Raw genomic sequence first — 24508 nt, 5'->3', positions numbered from 1 at the left:
GTTGACACAAGTGTGAAGAGAATTTAAGAAGCCGTTTTCAAGAACAAGGGTTCATATCCTATCTGTTTTACTAATTGTATTCCTCTTTCATCAGTTCTTACTTTTGACTTTAGACACGTTTCGGTGTTTAATAAATGTAGAGCGATTGTCAGTATAATGTTGTTCATTTGTAACACAAGATTTGCTCTCGTGCACTATACATGAGCCAACAACACACTCTAATACTGTTTTTCCGTTACATCCCAAAGTGAAGATTAACGCTAGTTTCTTTCTTTGTTCCATATGGTTCCTAAACGCGAATCAGAATGTTTTGTTATTGGTATGATCTGATGTCATTAGAAATGGCAGGAAATACAAATTCATATATATATATATATATATATATATATATATATATATATGTTTGAAGTATAAAAGTCAAGCATATTGGAATCTCAACAAAATCAATATATTTGTGAAGCGACAAGTTGGGAGAATTAGACACAAGATCAGAAGGAATATTATACAACTACTTACATGATAATGGAAAGTAGGTGATGAATGTAATGACGGTTAGGGGCAAAACTATATGAAATATCGAAAAGAAAACGCCTCTTTTTAAAGTAAACAGTCATTTAACTGATACAAAATAATGCAGAATTCGTTGGTATGAAGTCAAATAAAAAGTGTGAAGTTAAAATACGTCGAACTTGAAATTCTACATAATTACATAATTATCTAGACATTCCCAGAGTTTCCATTTCACAGAAATTTTCCTCAGAAAGTCATATTTAATCAACAGTAGCCGGACCTATTCTAAAATTGATCATGATTAAGGCTTACGATCTAACAACATTCCTCAAAAGGTCAAATAACATGTGAAACAAACTAAGTTTAAGATCACATTGAGGCATAGCACGTTCCACCCACTCTATATGATCATTAGGATTAGAGGCACAATCGTCATATGGTGGCCTCAAAGGTTATATGTACAATACACATACAACCATAGCAGGCAGCATATTACATGACCATATTTCTATTTATATTTCAATTACAGGCAAATTTATTCCGTTGTAGGGTAAAACAAGTGCAAGGATGTGTGTGTGTTTGATTTTGTTTTTTAGCGTAACCTTAACAATTCTTCTGTCATATCGCTACGATGTCAGCAGTGTGACAGTTATAGCGATGTCTGGCAATTTGACATCATGCCGCAGACATGTAACATGATGTCCCAACCAGTTACATTATCCTGACACCAGGCCGTCCAGTCCTACTACTAACCTCTTAATTATGATGAGCCAAGCGAGACAGCTGTTACAACCAATTTTGTAAGTCACTGGTATGACTCGGCTGGGGATCAATCCCACGACCATCCGCACCCGATGTGTACGCTCTAACCACTAGGTCACCGGAGCGGTACCAAATACAAGGAAGGAAAATGCCTAATAATGCCATATTCAGAGATATGAAGATTTCAACATCTTGAAAATGGTTACCATTTGATGACTACGAATATCACCTGTACGTGATGTGCAAGATTAGAGATAACGAAATAAAGGAAACGCACATGACTCATTCCAAGCATAAACGTCCTGAAATTTTAAGCATAACGCTTTTATTTATATTAGATAATTCTACCTGATAGCTCATTTTACCTAATTTAATTAATGTGATACATCTTGTACTTTGGACTAGTTCAGGTTACTTTTCAAGTACATCATTGCAACCATTGTATTAACTGTCTGCATTAGACGGCGTATGGTTTCAATAATAACCAGATACACGTACATTACTTGAAAGCTACACAAAGTGATGCCAACATTCGCTCCACTGTGCATATTATCAGTTCAAACAAAATCACCTTGTTCCTATCTCATTTCATTTAAACGGGTAACTGTGCATTATCACCTAAGATATATAAAACTATTGCATTACACTCTTATAATCATTGAATCTTTTAAAACCTTTAGGACTACTTCAAATATCACGTATTTCCTTCCTGTTACCCACTCTGAAACTAAAATAAGGAACGAACCAATGACATGAACTTCAATACATCCAAGGGAGGACAAATGATTGTTTACGCTTTTTTGAAGATCATTCTCCTTCTACGAGGTAAGAAATTTAAGACTGTATAACATAATATTCTCTCTCTCTCTGTCTCTCGGCTCAACACATCTTGGTTAAGACAATATATATATATATATATATATATATATATATATATATATATATATATATATATATATATATATATATATATATATATATATATATAAGTGTTATGTAGATATGTCGCAGTCTGGGACTACGGACAGAAAAGATTTCGTCGGAAATTGAAGACGTTCAAGCGTTATCCTCTACAGCTTTCAAACAATATATATGTTTTCAGAAGAGAAAATTGTCTTTTACTGGTTTCTTTAATGAAATCAGTTTTGTTTCCGATAATGATATGATCACCTCTTTATATCTATCCTGTCCCCCCTCGCTCGTGTTATGCAATTTCCTCATATATGCGTCATCTCGTCTATTCCCGCCCAGCCTTTGTTTCCTGTTTTGTGTAACGTTGCCTGATTTTATCAACGTAACTTTCATATATAGAGGATACGTTATGTTTCTAAGTTATTACCGGGTATATAAGCTATGAGTTAAATCACAACGTGTTTGATTCCAGGTGATGGCATATATCCGGTATTTAATTAGAAGAACAATTCAATATTGTTATATACCAACTGGCTTCGAAGTCAATTTTTGCAAGATGTATCTGAATATCTGGCACAGGACGCTCACAAAGACCCGCTTTTCGTAAATTCCCTTTACTCTTGTAAGCTGGTCATATAAATATAAGTGACTTAATAGAGCAGATAAATCGTTTTAGCCTAAATCGTAAATTTATGTTTGGCCATTTGGTAAATCTTTTACCCTATAGGAAAATATAGCTAATCCCAACATACATCACAGTGTATGTGTTATTGTTGTCATGGAAGTAAGGGGAGTTGATTAAACATGATTAACACATCACCTAAAAATGATGTTACTCAATCGGTGTGCACTCGTGTGTAGCAGACACGCTCGCATGATAACCTAGTAATTAATTTCCATGTATCTACAAAGTCATTCATGATTCCTATGAAATATATCAATATATGGAATTAATTATAGAGAATTATAAGTATACACAGAGAGAACGGAAAGTGCTATCCCTGGATTATATAGAATAATGCTGGATATTAGTAGCCACAATTCAAGTTTTAATACAAATAATACTATCATAGAGGTTAAAGAATTTTTAATTCTTACTCGATGAATATTCGAACCCAGATCCGCTGGTAAACGGCACCCATCGCCTTGCCTAAAAACGATGTTGCTCAGTCGGTGTTATATGTACTCGTGTGTAGCAGACACAATCGCATGACGACCCCGTAATTAGTTCTCATGTATCTACAAAGTTTTTCGGGATTCCTATGAAAAAAATCAATACACGAATACATATAACACCAATTGAGTAACATCACTGTTAGGTGATATGTGCTTAGTCGTGAGGGAATATGGGCTCGTGTGTACATGCAAGGCGATGGGTGCCGTTAACCCTCTGACAGCAGTTTGGTATCTGATTTTGTTATGACTCCCCCTTTACTCCAAATAGCCTCAACCCACCGTGTTGTTGAAGTTTCCCATCTACACTAAATGTCGTCTGTTCACGCCCGGCTTTTCGTACCTGTGTTTTATAGCATTGCGTTAATTTATAAAGATAACTTGAATATGCAGGGACTATTGCCTTTTCTTAAGTAGATACCGAATATATAATACACGAGTACAACTATCTCGTCATTTTATTATATACCAACTTGTTTCAGACTAGAAAGTACAAGACTATATTCTCATGCTCGTTACTAATAGCTTTTGGTTAATTCACTTTAATCTGGTTAAGTTGTTTAAGCTTTAAGCAAAAATACATTGAGAGATGGAAAGTGTTGGGTCGGCATATAATGCGGCATTAAGTTGTATGTTTGCAATTGTGTAAACTATTTGACCATATCTGAAAACAAACTTAATCCTATTGAGCAATGCAGCACAGCGGGTGTGCCAATTTTGTCAACGAAATAAGTTGAAAAAACTGCAAAGAGATTAATACGACCTCGGGACAACTATCTTTATCAAAGATGCTTTTCCTTCTCTCAAGAGTAAGACAGATTTTCTTTATTTGTTTAGTCGCACACAGTAGTCGTTATTGTTGCTAGATATATACTCGTTGTAGGCATACATACTCAAAACTTCTACCATTGAAAGTACACGTATGAAAATTATTTCTCAAATAGGTTTCATTTAACAAAACTATATTATATAATGTTGCATGTTTTTGTTTATTAATTCTAAATTTCATGTTCCTTACCACCTTCAATTCCGCCCATCTTGTTTTAAAACTTTGGTACCGTTATGCAAACATACTGAAACACTCATTCAAACCCGCATACAAATATATATATATATATATATATATATATATATATATATATATATATATATATATATATATATATATATATATTCACTTTACCTTATGCAAGAAGTGTCAGTAAACTTTTTCTTTTGATTGTATTGAACTGACGATATAAAGGAGTTCAATATCAGGAACCATCTCTTACTACAACCGACACAGAATTTAGTAAATATGGTAATACAATTAAGAAATTGTCACAGAATTTAGCATAGATTGAAAAATAAATGAAAAACGATTTTCTAAGCTTGGGTATAGACTGACAATTAATACTTCCTGTTTAGGTTGTATCCTTTACTACAAGTCTTTATAGTCCCTTAAAGTTACTTTTACTTTTAGTATAGGCCAATAATCTTTATTTATATTTTTTTTATTTCCTTTTTACGTTAATACCACTATAACATATTAATATCACCATTAATTTACAACACATTTTATTTTCCCAGATTTGTTCTTTCTCAAAAAGTTCATTTTTCATTTGGATTTAACATTTCTGATTTTCAGATTTCTTTTATTTTCAGGTTCAATATTCAAGGTTTATTTTTCATTTTGTTTCTTCATATTTCATGTCTTTATATTTATTTCTTAAAATTCATTTTTAGGTTTGTAGCTAGGACTACATTCTTAGTTATACATTTTTGATTATTACATTATTTTGAAATTCATTTATAAATCTGCATTGCCATGTATTTATTATAATTATTCATGTTTCAATTTGATCATTCGATTTTTATTTTAAAATGTTTGGTGTTTGAGTTAGTTTTTTTATTTTCAATTTATATTTTACATTCGTTGTCTTCGTGTAAAACGTTTTTTCAATTTCAAAATTTGTTTCGCCTTTATGTTTTGTAATTTTAATTTATAATATCCTGTTCAAATTCCATATTCAAACAGTGGGTACATAGGTTTCTTTACATATAGCTTCTCCTTATGACAATCCAGTGGCTGACAGTGAAGGTAAGTATATTCTCTGCACAAGATTGTAAAAGGCAACCCTAGAGTAAAATCGTCTTCTGTGATTAAGAATGGAAAGAATGGAACTTATGTAACGTCTATATAATGCCTGTAATTGTCTTTTTTCTAAATATTCATAGGAAATTCGTGCTTAAGCACACGTTTCCAAAAAATATTTTCAAGGTGCACGTGATAGTTGTACTGGTAGACATGATCATACAATACCGATTTTAAATCCGCTAAGAAAGCTTGTAAAAGAGATACTACTTAGATGAAAACCAACTCCATCCAGAGGAATAAAAGTCCACCCATCCATTATATTTACCACATTACTGCTGCTTTCATAGTTTATGCATTTCTCAAGTATTATCTAAGATTAAATGAACGATCTGGTTTGCATTGGAAAAACAAAGCTATAGTCCGGCAAATATGAAGGGAGAAATGTATAATCCGGCAAATATGAACGGAGAAATGTTTAAAACAAGTGTCTTCTGATAAGATTTAAACGTGAGACAAAGAAACAATAAGACTTGCACGATATCGAAAATATTATCAACCGAAAAACAATTACAGCATAGAAAACAGCCTTCAAGTAATTTGTTTGAAAGGATATCCGCACTCGTTCGATTTTGTTTTTGGATTGCTGTAATCGATTATTAATGAAGTTGAAGTAATATACACAGCTACAATTCACGAGTCTATAGTTCCAATAACAACATAACCCATGAGGTAACAACCCACTGTGCTTGTTGTATGGTGAACGTGTCCATAACAACACAATATTTCTTTCTTGTGCCAAATCTGTATGGTGCTTTGTGTCATCAAATCAACCATCGGAGATGCAAACAACAATACGATATATAAAAAATAGACTATTTTCCACAGCAGTTACATTTGTTCTCATCTTCCCAATTCATATGTGAAATAAGCGAACAGTAACAAGAATGCTAGCCTTGTCTCAGCACCAGTCAACAACACTCATCCATTCACATTTCCAGTCATTTTTGGTATAATACTTGACGCAGCTCAACATCGTTCTACTTGATGATTAAATAAGTGCGATCTATTAAAGCAAAAGTCATGATTTTAGAAAACATTATTTTGTCTTAAATAATTTATACCATAAATGGCTGACTAAATATGGTGGCATTAGTGATCACGGTTATGGCGATCCGGAATGGTGATCAGGATTAGGCGATAAAGCAATACGTTGACGTCTTAGCCGCAACTCTAGAACAAATGAGAAGGGTACCATGTTGCGCCAATTAATAACGTCGGCAACGTTAGGAAGTATGTTTACCCTGGATATCACTTCAGAGAAGCGTCCACTACAAAGCACTGTGAAACTGGAGGAACGGATGCACTCAGTACCTCACCTCGTGAGATAAACTATCACATTAACCTCTGATAAAACGTTCCGAAATGTTTTAGCAGCGCACGAGGCAACGCTCTTGTAGTACTGCGATATTTTCAATGGCAACTCTTCACCCGCTTTTCAAAAAGTCTAATTTGTCCACTATCGGATCAATTAGAGAAATACATTTCAAAAGATGATTGCTTTCATTGACTGTTACATCATTTGAATTACTTTTATTGGATGTGTCGTTTTAGTTACTCAGTATAAGATTACAATGGTCATGCTATAATTGTAATGATCTAAGTGTCATGTTGAACTAAACACTAAACATATTAGCAGTAAGGCTCTTGAAAGATCAAGACCAAGTACTTACCTTTTTGACATTTAAGTACTTTATTCTTTTTCAAACAGTTTTTGGAAACAAACTTACATATTAATTTTCTTCATATTTGATACTTTCGGAATTTTTGTTTATTATACAATTCCTCCTCATACAGTTTGTTTGAAACTTATACCATTTTGTCAAGGATTTTGATAGTAATACTATGCATGATTTGGTCTCATCAAATATCTATAAATACAAGGAGTTGGCAGTTTTCTCTGTCATTTTCATGTGATCTTGTTGTGGCATGAATTCTGCCTACATATTGTATGATGTATTACGATAGCATATTAGAGGAACGAAAGAACAAAAAACATATTTAGAATATTCAGAGGGAATATAAAGTGCTAATTGACCTATAATCCTATTCTGGAACTATTGTGACATGTCCAAAGAAGTTATAAATAACGCCATTTTGACACGTGAGGACTATGTTTATGGCTACTAATCTATATCCATAACTGAGATTTCCGCAATAAATAATCTGGGGAAAATCTAACATATATGGGTTCAGTAAGAAGGCATTCCACAAATAAAAAATGACTAAATATAATAATTGTATGCGACAGGAAACACAAGCAGTTGCTTTAACAATTAATTTATTTAAATTATATGATTAATTGAAACACTGCAAAGGTTTTTCAACACAAGTAGTTGTTCATTTAATAGAAGTCGAACGATATATTAGACAAAACAATAATGATATGGTGTTACAATTAAAGGAATGTTACTAGTAAATGAAAGGTTAAACCTATATTCCATGAACACTGCGAACCAGTTTTATACTTTTCTATAGTTATTAGTATCACATCAGCATCAAACCGTCTAAACTAGCATTACTAACTTATTCTGGTGGTGGAAGGGTAGTGTGCTTGTGGTCGATAGCAATGTAGGTTGGAGCAACAGCGAAGCTCATTCGTTGATACACATATCAACTATTTAAATATATATTATATAACAACTATGTATATTGGATAATATAAACACACACTTGGAGATAGATACATATATATAGGTAGACAGATATATATATATATATATATATATATATATATATATATATATAGATAGATAGATAGATAGATAGATAGATAGATGAATAGATAGATAGATAGATAGATAAATAGATATATAAATACACACACATATATATATGTAGATAGATAAATACATACATACATACATACTTATATAGATAGATAAATTTATAGATAGATAGATAGTTGCATTGCTTCTTTTTCAGCTTTACCTGTGGAGGCTGGTGAATATTTTAAGTTCAGCTACTCTTCATACTATTCATCTTACTCATCTAGATACTGTGTTAATGGATGCTGTGGTGGTACACAGTGATTACAATGACGTCCGTTGCGCGTAAGTAACATATATGGTCATTGGTTAATGTGCTATTTTTATCTGCAACCGTGCTAGTATAAATATGTCATCAGGATCGTTCCAATAGTTAAATCTAAAAGTAGAATTGGCCAATTAAAGATGTAGTTTGAAAAGGAACTGTGTTCTACAACTAATTGCCTCCAACATGATTTTTATTCCTGACAAGACGTTCAAGGCTCTTGCATATGTGATATGTTTTATGTCTTTCGTATTTTTATTATAAATATGTGACCACGCCCCGTTTGCTAAGTTGATCAAGACATAGAATTCCACAATCAAAGTCTTTAAATACCTAGTTGAACAAAGCAACTTCATCCTGACAATTGTTCCAGCGAAATAATCCCACTTGAGGGCGGTGTTATAGCTGGGATTGTGCTTGGGAGTTTAGCCGCTGTCGGTATCTTGATTAGCCTCATCGCCTGCTGTTGTGCTGCCGCTGACAATTCTAGCAGACGCACTGGGGCTGTTATTCAACCGGCGAACACTGGTATGCAGGCTTTTGCTGGTAAGTAATGCAATTATGAAATGATTACTAGTGATAAATAGGAAAGGTAATGCAACTAAATCCATATTATGCTTTGATGAAATGTTTACCAGTGATGAATAGGAATCGTATCACACTAAAACTGTAATGGTGTTGTTGTTCTTGTTGTTCCTCTTATTTTGATTCTCCTTATCAATGTTATTATTATTTTTGTTATTATTACTATAAATATTATTACTATTAATATTGTATAAGCAATACTAGTAGTCATAGCAACAGTAGTGTTACTAATTGTGTAGTCATCAGGAAGTAGCAAGTATTCCAAAACGTGGTTGTTGAGACTGCCGGAAATATCTCGATAAAAAATAAAAATAATTGCATATCTTACAAACGATATTAGTTATGATGCGCGTTTCTGTGATTGAATGGAATCCGCCAGAAGCTAGATAAATCATTTTGTTTTGCTCATTAAATGCCATGGTAATATAAGTATTATATAATTGGAGAAATATAACCTTTCTGTTTTAGTTTCTACCACTTTTAACTGGGAACTGGAAGGTGGGGATATTCCTTTTTAAACAATGCACTTATAACAAGTTGATGACTATATTTGAAATATGTTGTGTTGTTAGCAATTGTTTATCCACATCCTAAATTACAAAAGAGTGGTCGCGGTTGTGAAAGTGGCCGAGAGAGCTCTCCTGGACTGATCACTATTGACACATATATCCATATGTGCTCGAGTCCTGGGCTGGGCCAGGGTATTTATGTGACGGATCATGCCAGTTGCTTCCTGAGTTCGTTCGTTCCAATAACGGTTTTCCAAGGTTCCTCTTCCAACTGTATGCTGTCCGCTGTGTATAGCATATCGTGCGATGTTAATACTATTAAACCCAAACTAAGTACAACAAGGCTCACTTGCACATGCTACAAGCCAGTTAAAACTTTCAAACTATTGAATCACGATCAAGTTTGTGAATAATTCAGGTCATTGTAATAGCGAAAAGACCTAAATGTATGTTTCCAACTGTATATATGAAAGTGTGTCCCTTTGCGCATGTTTGTGCATCAGGGACGCACGCTGGAGAAAATTGACTCACAGGTTTGGTTGGCGTGTGCTTTTTGGACGCAAAGGATTCGCATAATTTGACCAGGATTTATCAAATATCCAAACCTTTGGATGATGATTGTCATTGTTATTCTTCGAGCATAGGCGTTGAATGGTTCCCTTATTTGTATGCTTCCTACATTGCATTCCGCTATTTGTGTAACGGAGTGCAACGCAGTAAGCATACGAAACAGGGAACAATGCCAGCAAAGGCAATGCTATGACGGAGTAACTTCCCCTAATCCCTAATTTCCATCGAGCTCAGCAAGATGTCATCCAGATGTTTAACCTCAATTTTTGTTGCACTAGAAAGTGATATCCAGATTAAGAACGGCAAGCACTAAGAATCTTGAGCGAAGAAAATGAAATAAACAGAAAACAAACGACTAACTGTAATGAAAAATGGATAAAAAATGCCCTTGAATGAAATACGGTACATCAGTTAGGACAACCATTTTGACTTCTGATCGTGTGATTGCGAAGACTGTAAAAACAAATATTTTTTTCGTGACAGGGTTTAAAAAAATTAAACAATGTGCCATCATTCGCCACAAGATATCTCGATAATACATTATCACCCAGGACATTCTTTCACAACAAAGAAATCAGTACACTTGTAGAGACAAATGCATTTTTTGGATGACAAAGTCAGGAGGTCAATGCAGACTTTGTTGTAACTTCGCGCAAAAAAGACAGATCTTAAAGTTCAAGTGTAACTTATTAGAAAGAAGATGAATCATTAGCCTCTGATTTTTAGATAAATATATTCTAGTACAGAGAACAATGAAACAGATGATAGTACACACCTTATAACAGGCAGTAAATTAACTGCCATTTGGCTAAATAGATTTATTTGGTGTTTTGTATTGGCTTATATGTAATGTGTTGGTCTATAATATTGCTTCAAAACGATGTACGAATTAATAAGACAAATGGACTAATAAACTTATTATTTAAATGGACAATTAATGTTTTGTTAATTGTGCATCTTCCTTTTTTTGTATGTTTATTGAGAAAGATAAAAATTGTACAAGTTACAATATCTATTTCAAGCTGAAATAGTACGGGTCAGATGAAAATTTATCAGTATATTTTTGACCCCCGCATTTTTTATTTGACCACCAGTTATAACACCGAGGAAATTATTGACAAAATTCACACTGTATTTGCACTGATCTTTTTGCTTGTATGTATAGTTTTGTGTATCTTAGTACTTTGTACTAGTATGGATAATAACGACAAACATTGTACTGTTCACGTTCTGTTTTGTACGACATTTGCAGAGACAAACATTCCACTGTAAGTACGGCAATGTCTGAATATCGCTCCCAACATTGGTAGTCAGCAAGGTATCTCTGAATATTGGCAGTAGTTGATATTCCATTTGTTGCAGGAATTGCTTGACAATGTTAAACTAGTATAAAACAGACTGCAGTTTCCAGCATTTTCGTTCATATACATTTACGCATATGGAAGGTTTACCTAGGTATTCATTTATCTTCTGATAGGTGCATGTCGATAAATAGGCATTATTACAGGCTCCTGACATGATCCTGCGGCTTTCTACCTCGACAGTAATATTAAATATCAAACTATATCTTATATAATTTTCTAAATTCCTTCATATTTCCAATTTACTTTATAGTAAATGTAATTTCCCACATTTTTTGAAAACATGTATAACTTTCTGGTAGGGCGTCTGTTTGGTAATTTAGTTGACTCTGAGGGCATTAGCTTTACTTTTTATCACAATATAATGTGGATTTAAATCACAAAGGTTGTGTGTGTTTATATCCAGATCAAAACTATATTGTCATCAGAACATGACAGACAAGTTTATTAATTCATTAATGTGCATTCATCAGAATCATATGATGGTATATCCGTCTTATTATTTACCGATTTGATGAAATTATTCGAATATAACATTTGTTTCATTTTCACATGTTTTCCCATTATTTTTAGTTTTGTGCACAATCATGACGTTAACTACAAACACTGTTTAATGCATACGTTTTAACTCATCGTTGTTCGTTTGTCTAATGTTAAGCAGGTTGTACCTTATTAATTTATGGTAAAGGACATATTATATGTTTGCTTTCAGCTCACTAAGTAAAATATCTGTTTCAATACAGATCTATGACAGTGTCAGCGGCAGCCATCATTGATCTGATTATATTCTGTTATGAGAGTACTCTTCATAGATTTTCCACTTCCATATCTGATGCAGAATGAGAGTATATATATTCGTTGGGACAGTTCAAAAATTTCCTCTTTTGTATTGACTATCACCAATTAAGAATTCGTGATCGTCTTATCTACAAAAATAACTTTCTTTTGATATTTAACAAATTTATTTTTGCTTGTCAGATATTTGACTGTTGTTCATTTTTCTTAAACGTATACTGGCAGTGTTTATGTATTTGTAGAGTGTTGTATTTGTAAAGTTCTGAGCATCATTCAAGGTCAAGATTCCCGTTAATATAAGAAATTTTGCATGTGTTTATTTATTAAAATGTCGTGTACATTAGTTAACATTTATGGTTATGGATCATGCAATAAATCACGAACATTTATCAGGCAACAGCATCATTAGCAATTTGGTAGTACAAGCATGTTCTGATTACGACGAAAACAGCGCAATGTTAGAAGGAAAACTTATTGTTCCAGAATTCTCTACTTTTAGAGTACTTAGAGCCAATAATCTCGGGAAATGGTTGCACCGGTTGAGCTCAGATTTGCAGTGACTGCACTATGCAGTGTATACATTGTGTATGATATCATCTGCTAAACTAAGGTCTATTGAAATAGCAGATCTTCACACTGAAAAATAACATGGTGGTTAGATACCAGTCAGTGTATGCATGCCGTTGTAAGAAATGTTAGTAATATTAAAATACAGACAGACTGTCCCCGGAGTTTGCATATATGTCTTTGGGTGTGGAAAGTATAAAATTGCACTTTAATATCTTATTAAAGAAAACGATTAATTTACGATTTCAATATATAGAAATTAGATAAACCTGGTAGTCATGTGGTACATATATATATATATATATATATATATATATATATATATATATATATATATATATATATATATATATATGTGTGTGTGTGTGTGTGCGTGTGTGTGTGTGTGTATGAGAGGCATGATCATTGGTGTAACATATAATTCAAGACAACACTCTGTCACTATATTTGTACATTGAAACGTGTATGCAAGACTGCTATAAACATATCCAAGCCTGTTTCATTTATTAATTTCAGTTAATAGCACCGCATTCTCCCAGGGGCAGTCAATGATTCCTGTCTTCAAGCAGCTGTCGGATATGGATATCCCAATGGTGTTCAGCCACCACCTTATTCCCAGCATAATAATTTGTCTCATGGAAGTATCAACCCGGACAATGCACCACCACCACCATAATACTAGAAACTGCCATTTCCTTTGTACGTTTTAGTCGCGACGAAAACACTTGTTTCATATGGTTCGCATAGATTGAGAGAGAGAAATATAGATAATTTCGTTGGTGTTAAGAATGTTATCCCGAAAATAGCCTAAATGTTATTTTTTGTTTGATATCAGCAAATTTGACGTATTGGTGGTTTATCTACAAGCATGCATATCATGTTCCTGTTTTTTTTTAAACAATACCTGAATCATTCGAAATGGATGCTTTACAGGTGGATAAATTAGTTATACATTTATTTGAAGGAGAATATCAGTGAAGAAACAACTACGTCTTAAATGACACCCAGTTTATTTTATATCACACACTTGGAAAGTTTAGTTATGATTTAGTACAACAATATCATGTTCAAAAATATTAAATGTAATAAATAGCGATAGGCCTTTTGCTTCATGACGTTATTGTGTCTTGAAGATCTTGTTCATTTTCTTCAATCTACAAGTTACCTCACCATCTAACCTGAATTGAGTTACAAATTAGCACGTTCAAGCTGTACATATCATGACTGCCAAGAAATAATATATATTTGTATGTGGTCTAGATAAGATTAAGAATATCACGTGAATGTGATTGTCTTGTTTTTCCGTAAGCATGCATATATATCCTTATGGTACATTTTTTCTTTTGCCGAAAATTGACAATATTGAAATATCTACATACTAAACAATGTAAGCAAATATCTACGTACTAAACAATGAAAGCAGACTACATTATGGTTAGGTAATAAACATGTCGAGTTAGGGCTAAAAATGTTAACATTCAATGTAGCATATCAATAAGAGGGCAGTAAATGCTTCCTCATATTTATTTTATTTGTGTACTACATCTATTATTCTGGTTAAATAATACGTAGGAGTTCTGTACAATTATTGAATATTGTGAAATTAGGATGGCGGCAATCACACTGTAAGTCCCAATGCAACATCCATATGTACATATTATTTTCCATCTTTCTAACAAATGTTCGACATAGAGATATATTGCATTGTGTCATACAAGCCATTTCCTGTCTTCGTAGCCCTTATATACATAGTGAATATGTGTGTATATGTACTGGTTAATTAACTTGATTACACGTCTTACTATCTAATTTGTATTATATATCTGTTGGTCTGTACTTTGCTTTTGCATTACAGTCTGTACTATACATTAATGTCCGCATTAAAGTGTATTTAACTATTTTAATTGGTATTCATTGAAAAATGTTGCAAATAAACAATCAAATACAATATGTACAATGCTACACGCTGAAACAATGTTTCAAAGTCCACTACGTCGATATATAACAAGGTTGGCGTATAAATAAATTTATTCAGTCAACGTTGCCTTGATCTTTGATATTTTAAACCAATAATCAAAATGTTTCTTCCTTCTATAAAATGGCTTCTTTCCATAAACTTTGAGCCAGGTGTGCCTCGAAAAACTAATGTTATTGTGTAGAAGCACTGTTTCTTCTTTCAGCCAATGACTTTGATCTTAACATTATAACATCAAAACACTAGTCGTTTTTCTTATCCAAGTTTGGGATGAGGAATGTCATGTAAAATTAATGTCGTTATCCAAACTCAATTGTAAAGTCTTTCATACTGATCGCGAGTGAAAACTATATATGAAGCTTGGATCAAACAAATGGACGGGAATCATGATTATTGCTCTCAAAACATGTTTCTACTTTTCAATTATAGTTACCTTTACGTTCGACCCTCAAATCAACAGCACATTCGTTCTAGGACCAGTTACAATTAGCCTAAAATTGTGTTAACTGCTGCTTGTGTATCAAAAACAATCTTCCTTCATTAGTCAAAGCGGCATTGGACCCAGCGAATTTGACTCTGAAAATAGTGTTCTTTATCACAGTGAGTGGAATCCATCCAAGCAGTTTGATAAATGTAGCTGTTGGACAACACATGTGATTGTCCAAAAATGAAACTGAAGCCAGACTGAAACGAAACAAAAACACCTTTATCATTTATACATACCCTTGATCTGTTCATATATTTAGATTTAATAATAACATTAGAAATATCAAAGAATCTAATTGACATACTTTTATGATTTAGAAAATATTATCTGATTCAAAATGTTTATTATGTTTAATAATGTATTGCGTCCCTTATATAACAACTTTTTTAAATATGGTGCAATGCGTTATATTCATCAAAACTTAAAACTATGTATGACTATTCAATACCTTAATCTACTGTGTAATCGTTACTTTCTGATATATGTTGCATTTTCCTAACGTCCCATACATGAGTGATCTTGGTCCCCCAAAACAATGAGAAAGGTATTCGCATTGAGTCGACATAGCAGATGTGTTTTATATTACAAAATTCAAAGACTTAGTGACTTATGTTAGACACCAAACCATAAAACAGAACCTATCTAGACTGATGTTAGAGAAACGGAAACATGCTAAACTGTCTGATGCTTAACATAAAGTCTTGGTCATAACTTCCCTAATATATAAAACAAGTATCATTAGTGAAACGTTAAACCTGTATTATTTATATGTAAATTTACACCCTGACGAGATGTATGCTTGTTTACATTGCAACAACTTCAAAAGGAAAGATTAAAGTGCTGATCAATTGCATTCGTTTTCGACAATCTGTCCAGGGGAAGTAATTGAAGAATATGTAATTGTCAAACTCAGTTTATCTGATCCAAAGTTCAATCGGCCGTTTAGAGTCAATGCGAGTGCACACACAATACATAACGTGCAACTTAATATTTCTTCATAGGGTTATTATTTAAACTTTCCATTGTCATGCCATACACTACTATCAGCACGAACATAAACATCATTTATGGGAAGTCATTGGAAATCAGACTTTGGTATGTCTTCTCGGATAACCTGATAAACTAGCATTGAAAGGCTCATTATCATAAGTATGATATTGTAATGTGCACCAAGTTAAACAGAGCTCTTTTGTAGGGTACAATCTAACATTTCCATATCAGATAATGGCTCTCCACAACCAACGTGTTCAAGAGAGCTCTTTGTCTTCTCCCTGTTCATTCTTATTTAGTTTGAAAATGGCCTTCGTAATGGAATGTCATCAGCTAGAAATTAGCAGCCTTTATGCAAGTGTAGGCTGTGGATTTACTGCTCTGTAAAAGTCGTAAGAGGCCTGGATCAATCATTAAGCACGATTGTTAAATCCTAGAATTCGGTAGTTCAAGTGGAACATACACTTGCTAAGCTTCTTACACGTGCTTGCATGGAATCCCGCTTTTGATTACTGTAAACCAGCTTTCATTCAAGTTCAATGCATTCAAACCACTGATTGTTATAAATCCAATGCGGAACATTCAGATAGTTTAGTTACGTCGTAATTAACAATTTTGGTTGCCTAAATGTGTATCATATGTCTCATTGGAGATAAAATTACCTCATACTCAGTTTTAGACTTTTACCGTTCTTCTGATTCCACAAAATCATTTCTCATTACATAGCTTGCAAAACTAATTTAGTAAATTCGTTTAATCTACAAAGGAAAGATTACTCAGCTCGACAAAGACTTCTAAAGTGATTTTAACTTACATTTAATATCAACACAGACTGCTTCTTGATTTAATCACTTCGATTGAAATGCAACATGGAAGTTGATCACCAGTTCGAACATTCATTATCGGTCCGTTCGCTTGTTACCTCTCACACTACACTATGGACACTAACAGGTCTGATTGTCAATTATTCGCTATATTTTTGATTTACTTATAATTGCTCATTATATCTTGAATATTTGGTATGCCGACATATACATAATGAATTTATATAAGACAAGGAAATAGTGTCGCATCAATTACCATGCATACACTTTCGACTATCGACCTAAATAGTGTATGTGTATATTTACATAACCAATAAACAGACACAAGTAAGTGGCCATCTGTTCATGGAAAATTTTATTTTTAAATATTCAAAATGGTAACCAATATATGAACGTGTACACGACCTTCTCGACAATAAACGTTCTTGGTTTATGAGATAAAAGAGAACAATTGCCTCGGTATCTCAATAGCGCTTTAAAGAAATAAAAAAAATTAAAAATGAGTTGTCATAAAAAGTAACATCCATGGTATGCATCGAATCAGACTCATGTTATAAAATTACTTTACATAGTATTTGCTTACCTTGGGATGTTAATCTGACTGGCTTAAATTCATTTATTTGCTTTCATTGATTTTAATTTCCAAGAATATTTAACACCATAAGGATATAAATTCAATGATTCGGGTCCAGTATGCAGTTCCAAGATTTGCGAAAGGTTAAATTTATTTTTAAAAAAGAATACCCATGTTATCTTGTTATTCTATTTATTTAAAGCAAATATTTTCTATATTAGGTTATGTTAAGACATGCTAAATACCCCTTAGTTTGGTTTATGATTCATCGGTACAAGTTTGGATTATAGTGTTTACAAATTCGTCTTAATGTAGCCATGCACCTATTACAAGTATGCTTGGCGCGCATGGCCATTTTGTGTCTGGAATTAAAAGGCGCATTCAGAAGAAAAGAAAACCAACATATACAGTTTCTAATGCATTTTACACATTTATGAATTTATTCAGTATACTTTTAGAGGCTAATATTATTTAATATGGCAAACTTCCTTTTTGCTAAAGGTTGTGTGCTTAGTTCAAGTTCAGTTTCCAAGCATATATGATGATATCACCTGTATAGTTTCAATAAAGAACACACGCAGAGAAATTCCAGCCACAGTAGATGAAATCAGCATTGAGGTATATCAATACATACTTTAACAACACAAAGAACATTACATTATACCTAATCTTGTCTCAGAAGTACATGATAACTGTTGAGCGTCACCTAAGATCAAAACTTTTCCGATACTTTAGTGATCAGTTTATACTTCGGGATTAATGTCTATACAATATACACTGTTAGCTTAACGTTTCTAGTAGTGCGATAAAGTATTGTATAACTTCGAACAGTACAATAAACAATGTTGTTGAATATATTACATCGATGGGAAGAGGAGCAATTGTATACCCATTTTTAGCAGAGAGTTATGTTCCCTCGCGGTGGGAAGTTTACAATTGTAGGACAGGTAATGTATCGTCTTTGCAGAACATGCATTTCCCTTCCAATAAAGCAAGACGATGATCAAATCGTTTGCAAATGTGATATCATGTTTCAGTCTTAGTTCTTTAATTCAGCATAGTCAGGTCGACCTTTGAGTTTTCGGAAGATATAAAAAATACATCAAAGTAAATTGATTACGGCAATAATTGAGGCCACGAAAGCTGATTGTTTTGAACAATGCGCTTTTGTTAAGTTGTATCAACTGTACTAATTATAACAAACGACACTAGGTACATAACACTCTGTATAAAACGACAACTTAGTCAAACCATTTTGGGTACATTTTCACGAAGTTATAAGTTAGTTTCCTCCTTATTGCACGACTACCTTGTGCATAAAGAAATGTAATGTCAGTAGTACTCAAAATATTTTATATAAAATTGCACGCAATAGTTTGCAGAAATGTCGGGGTTTGAATGGAATTACCTCGTGTTTCCTGTTGTACGCCATAAATTATATTTCTAAATGAAATTGACATATATGAACTGTTTCGAATTAATTCAGTACTCGAATTAGTAAGGTTTAAATCTACCAATTTTACTTTGTTGAAGTACTTGTTTCACTGGGGAACTATGTTCATTTTGGATCACGCTGGAATGGTGTATGGCCCCCATTTTTGCATATGTTGGTCCTCATATCAATCCGACATAGGTGGTATGCGGTATAAATATGATTGAGCTCAAAGGTACATGAGGGATATATGAGAATATAATAATATTATATTTATAAAGGGCATAGCCTCCGGAGGTTCTAAGGGAATTTACCATTACGACGCCTCTTAAGGGAATTGAACATTGGAGCGCCACCTTTGATATATGAATGAATTTAGCATTGGAGCTCAATTTCAGGGTCAACTAAGATATTAGCATTGCGTATAATTGACAATATTGTTGGAAGCGTTTGACTTTAAATGACGCACATAATATCGATAATAATATCCAATACACCGTTTGTTCGATAATACGACCTAGTTTTATAAAGATGTCTAATATTTACTTTGCATACCTTATCATAGATCGAAACATATCTGGAAATTGTTTTAAAAACCAAAATCAGTATCTCCAGATTGTCTTGTAGCTTTCACCAAAAAATTCGAACAATTTAATAATTAGTGTTCTACTTTCGGTATATGTCACACACACATATGCACATACTCGGTCTTACCCTCGCCACATATCTCAGTTAGGTTTCTAGACGCTTTTGTAACGTTTGGAGCCCCTATTCATGTTTTGTTCTCATACGATTAGAATATTCTTCCTTTGCAAGTTCCTTGGTTTACCCACTTTGCTATTACGCAGATGGTCTCCTTCGAAAACACCGCACGCTTTGACCACTCGCCATGCTTCCACGTGGAACTTGCGACAAGCGTATTCGGCCAAGTGATGACTAGCATTGCCTTCACTTTTGTACCAATATTGGACATGAGCTGCTGTCTCATACACCGACTGTCTATTACTTAGACACATTTATGCCGTGTTTCCAACGTGTTAGACGTGCATTTGCGCCTCTTGACAGGAGAGAGGTGGTTATTTCAGCCAGGCCTTCTTCTAGCGTGGACAACGCTTATTTACCAACTTTTGACCGTCCTTGGGTTATTATCAGCTGCGTTTATGACGTCCATAATTATCATGATGATAGATGTGAACTTATTGATGACCTCGAAGATCATCTCTTACTTGTCAAGTATTTTGGGGCATAGCTTGTGGCACAACGCGCGTAATGAGGACATACGTTCAACCAGATGGTACATTTTGTCTGATGTGTAAATCAGTTATGATATATCTAGACATATGAACAGCTATCGTAGCCTGCTCCGTATTCGGAACATATAAGTTCACATTCCTTTGTGTTTCGGCTGCTATAAAAACTGAACAGCCTCAAAACGTTGCCAGGGATGCGTTGGCGTATAAACCACTGGAACAAGCTTCTTCTGTGCCATATATATTCCGCTCAAATTTTAGCTTGATGCCGCCAACAATCTAATGATGTTTGTGACAATAAATGACGTGGAAATGTTAAACATATTGTCATCCTTACGCAGCAGCGATATGCGTAACCGTAGGATGATCAACGCGGATGTAACGACCGTGCCAGTGCTAGCCATTAGTGAACGGCTAGGATGCATGCTCATTATGGTCGGGATGAAAGCCAAATTTTTGTTTCTCGAACATAAACCAATATACTGGTGTACTAAATGAATATCTTGAGTCCTTCTATTAAACCATTCGCGGTGTTTGGTAGGGAACTTTGAAGACTGAAAGCTAGCAGTGGCCAACATGGTCTCGATAAATGTTGTTCAGGACTGAATGTTAGAAAAGTCCATTGACATATTTCAGTGTCAGCATCGTTAGAAAATATAAACCATGTTGCTAACATTCCGACAGTCAAACGTGTCCATCTGACTGATGTTTTGTGTTTAATGTGTGATATTCTTGAGATACAGACACCCAACAGGCGGTAAGTAGCATATAATGCACTCCACCACCTGCAACAATGCTGCCTAAATGGTAACCGGTAAGAATGCTTTTTGGATGCTTCCACTCTTAGGCGGGCCTACGAGCAAGTGTTGCAATAGAGGCTCCATTTGATGTAGGTCGACTTGCGGCGGAAGTTAATGGATGTATCATAAGTGCGCCATCGTATACTATCCAATGCATCCCATTAAAGTAATATTCCGCAACCTCTATTGGATATACAGCACAATACGTAGTTCAAAATGTTCGTTAATTATAAAAAGAAAACAACGTCGAATAAACTAAATAATAACAATGATTAAAATAACTAAAGAAGAATTACCTGCCGATGAAAGCTTAACGTGTTCATATAAAACGAAAGCTGTTGCCGCTGCATATATATATATATATATATATATATATATATATATATATATATATATATATATATATGATAACATCAACTCCGCAACACATGAAAAAGCATGTAAAATGATGAACTAGTTGACAATTTATTAATGGATAAAAGAAAGGTTTAAAAACTATCATATATCTGGTTAACGTAGCCTTGTCAGATTATCATCGGAATTACCTGGCATGCAATGTAATCATGTCGATTATGTAATCGGGCAAAACATTAATGTCATTAATAGATGATGATAATTTTGCCATCATCTTATTGTAATAACCGTTTTACCACTATCAGATCTAAACTAGATTTCACATTATTTCGTCCATTAGTCCTTGTTATAACGTGCAGATAATGTTGTATTCTTGATCTGTTAGATATTCACCACGTTATAATATTTATTTAAGATAGTAAGATATTTAACATAAGGGCCATTACACTTCTGGCAGCTTACATGTTACAGTTTATTTTGAATGTTGTCAGAACATTGCTTAGTATAGGTAATGGATACAGATTACTAATCACATTTTTGTATCGATTGTTTTGTCTGAAACCATGCTGAGGAAGAGCATTACAGTTATTCCATTTTACATTAACATTTTTTTTTTACCTTGTGGCCTCTTTTTAGGATAACAAGGCAGGTCATCGGTCAACGGCATTGAGCATTTCAACGGCACTTTACATATTTACAAAACACGTGAAACTTTTATATCGATCTCACTATCTTCGGTATAAGCAGATTATATAAATACTAATAAGATGTTCTGCATCCTGATATTGCCATCCATGTATCCTATGTAACTGCTCTTGGTAATATAGATTATCGTACTTGTTTATTTGTATGTTCATGGTATCATCACTCTACAAACTAAAGTGTACATCTGGAAAAATAATCATAATACTGGCACACCCTCCAACTTAAGGTATCCCCCTAACGATTTGAAAACAAAAGGGACTTAAACCATAAAAGATGAAAAAAACTTCATCGTTTGATTCATGAAGTTTAAATTAGAAAGCCTGACTACTTAAAGGAGATCAAATATGTTCGTCACAAGCGTCAGTAACATGGTTGCGATATTTCGACAAGCATTAATGTGTTTCCAAGCACAATATGCGATGTAGTTCACTGACTCGAATGATTTCAAACATTCTCTTAATTTTGCAATTGCACATCGGTTTCATCCGTTTTGACTTTCATATACAAGTAAGTGTTTCTCAGATCGAAGAAATTCCTCAGTCTGTTCTTTGACATAAAATTTGATGGAGATTGAATTCGTCAATGACAAGACGGAATGAAAGTATACCTGGGATGTTTTCATCGTCTCTTTCTGCCTGGATCTAGCTTTGGCGAGACGACCGATGGACTGCCTTAGAGTTTATACGAGTCTATAGGCTAGCCAAGATGTCTTTGCGAGTTAGATGCAACACCAATTTACCTGCTTAATTTTGTATTATTTTTGTCGATGCTAACATTTCACAGAAATTTTCTTCACCACATCAGGTCTGCAGGTTTAAAGCGTGTGGTCCTATTATAGTTTCAACTTTTGAACCTATATCTAATTTTATTCCAAGGTTGACATTGTCGAATTACCACTTAATAACAGACAAAGAGATATGGCCTATAAATTCTTGGCATTCGTGATAAATGTTTCCACCTCATCGTTAGCAGCCACGGCATTATTCTCAATGAAAGGAGTGGCATGCCATAACGGTGCGGATGTGTTTCTCGGTAGAACTATTTTGGGTTTTGTAAAATAAACCAGAGCAAATACTCTACAATGTTGGCCTTGCAAAATGTTGATTTTTGGAATTAGTAAATGCATACCCGAGACTTGTATAATGAGAAGACCCCGCCCATCCAATTCCGATTTATTTGTTGCCAATGGACAATGTGAGTGTTGTGTGTTAGCCTGGTTTCCAAGATAAGCATGACAACGCCCTAATGCTGTATCACGGCACAAAAGCAAATGAGGTTTCTGACTTTCGGCCCACCATGATTGTGCTATTAAATCGGTGTTGTCATAATGAATGATTATGCGCTAACCTGGAATCTCGCACATTTACACTATCCAGACAACTACTAGAGTCAATTAAGAATTATATATCCGTCCTTGACTATGTCAATTGCAAGCACAATAGCGTCAGGAAGCCCAAATGGAATTTATATAACATGTAGAACAGTCATGGAAACCGATTATCAAACCAACCCCAAATTTATTGAAAGCAACAGAGATAACACAAACACATATTGAGCCATTAAGGGCTGATATTGCTGGTCTTCTACTCCCACTACCATATCTTCATCGACCACCAAACGGTAACACAAGATATTAATTTACTGATAAAGATTTGGCGACTATCAGGACAAAATGCCAAAAACTTGAAATTGCCTCGTTTGTATACAGTCGTAGAAATCAATGTGTAAAACTCGAATATGTTAAAGCTCTAAAAACTGCCAATTGTCTTAAAGATGTAATTCGTATTCTGCAAATTGGATATGTGGAAAATGTTCATAATTTTGAAGAAAAAAATATTTCCGGTGATTAAATGAACATTATGGGTCGGTAAGACATGAAATAGAAGAAGAACATAAAGAAAAGGGTCGTAAACAGGAAGAAGCAGTGGAAGGAAGAAAATCAAGAGTGAAACCTAAATCTGAAATAAGAGTATAGGACATAAATTAGCAGAACTCCCTAGCGCTCTGAAAGTACACGGCGAACCACCTGAAGGGGCGACAATAAGTGTCCGTCGGTGAAGTACGTCAAACATTGTCTCGATAGCGTCCTAGTTGATGCTGAGCTACTGGATATTTTGATTGGTGGAAGATGACCAGGATATTATTCACCCGAAAACATCAATGACTGTCAGCGTGAATTTACCAATGGTGTCACGGACTAAATTAT

The 24508-nt window shown here is 34.0% G+C and overlaps 1 protein-coding gene across 1 annotated transcript; it reads left to right on the top strand.

The window, feature by feature from the left end:
- Positions 1 to 1967: 1967 nt before the first annotated feature.
- Positions 1968 to 15592, top strand: LOC149788816 (uncharacterized). The gene is made up of 4 exons (XM_089975781.1): positions 1968 to 2097; positions 8417 to 8544; positions 8898 to 9070; positions 13428 to 15592. Exons 2-4 carry the CDS (start codon positions 8498 to 8500, stop codon positions 13619 to 13621), a joined length of 414 nt encoding a protein of 137 aa, XP_089831907.1. The 5' UTR covers positions 1968 to 2097; positions 8417 to 8497; the 3' UTR covers positions 13622 to 15592.
- Positions 15593 to 24508: the final 8916 nt, after the last annotated feature.

Source organism: Sinohyriopsis cumingii, chromosome 11 (genome assembly GCF_028554795.1).
Source record: "Sinohyriopsis cumingii isolate HCF-2022 chromosome 11, ASM2855479v2, whole genome shotgun sequence".
NCBI classification, from domain to species: Eukaryota; Metazoa; Mollusca; class Bivalvia; order Unionida; family Unionidae; genus Sinohyriopsis; species Sinohyriopsis cumingii.
The sequence above is the reverse complement of the archived record's forward strand: the minus strand, read 5'-3'. Positions and strand labels throughout refer to the sequence as shown.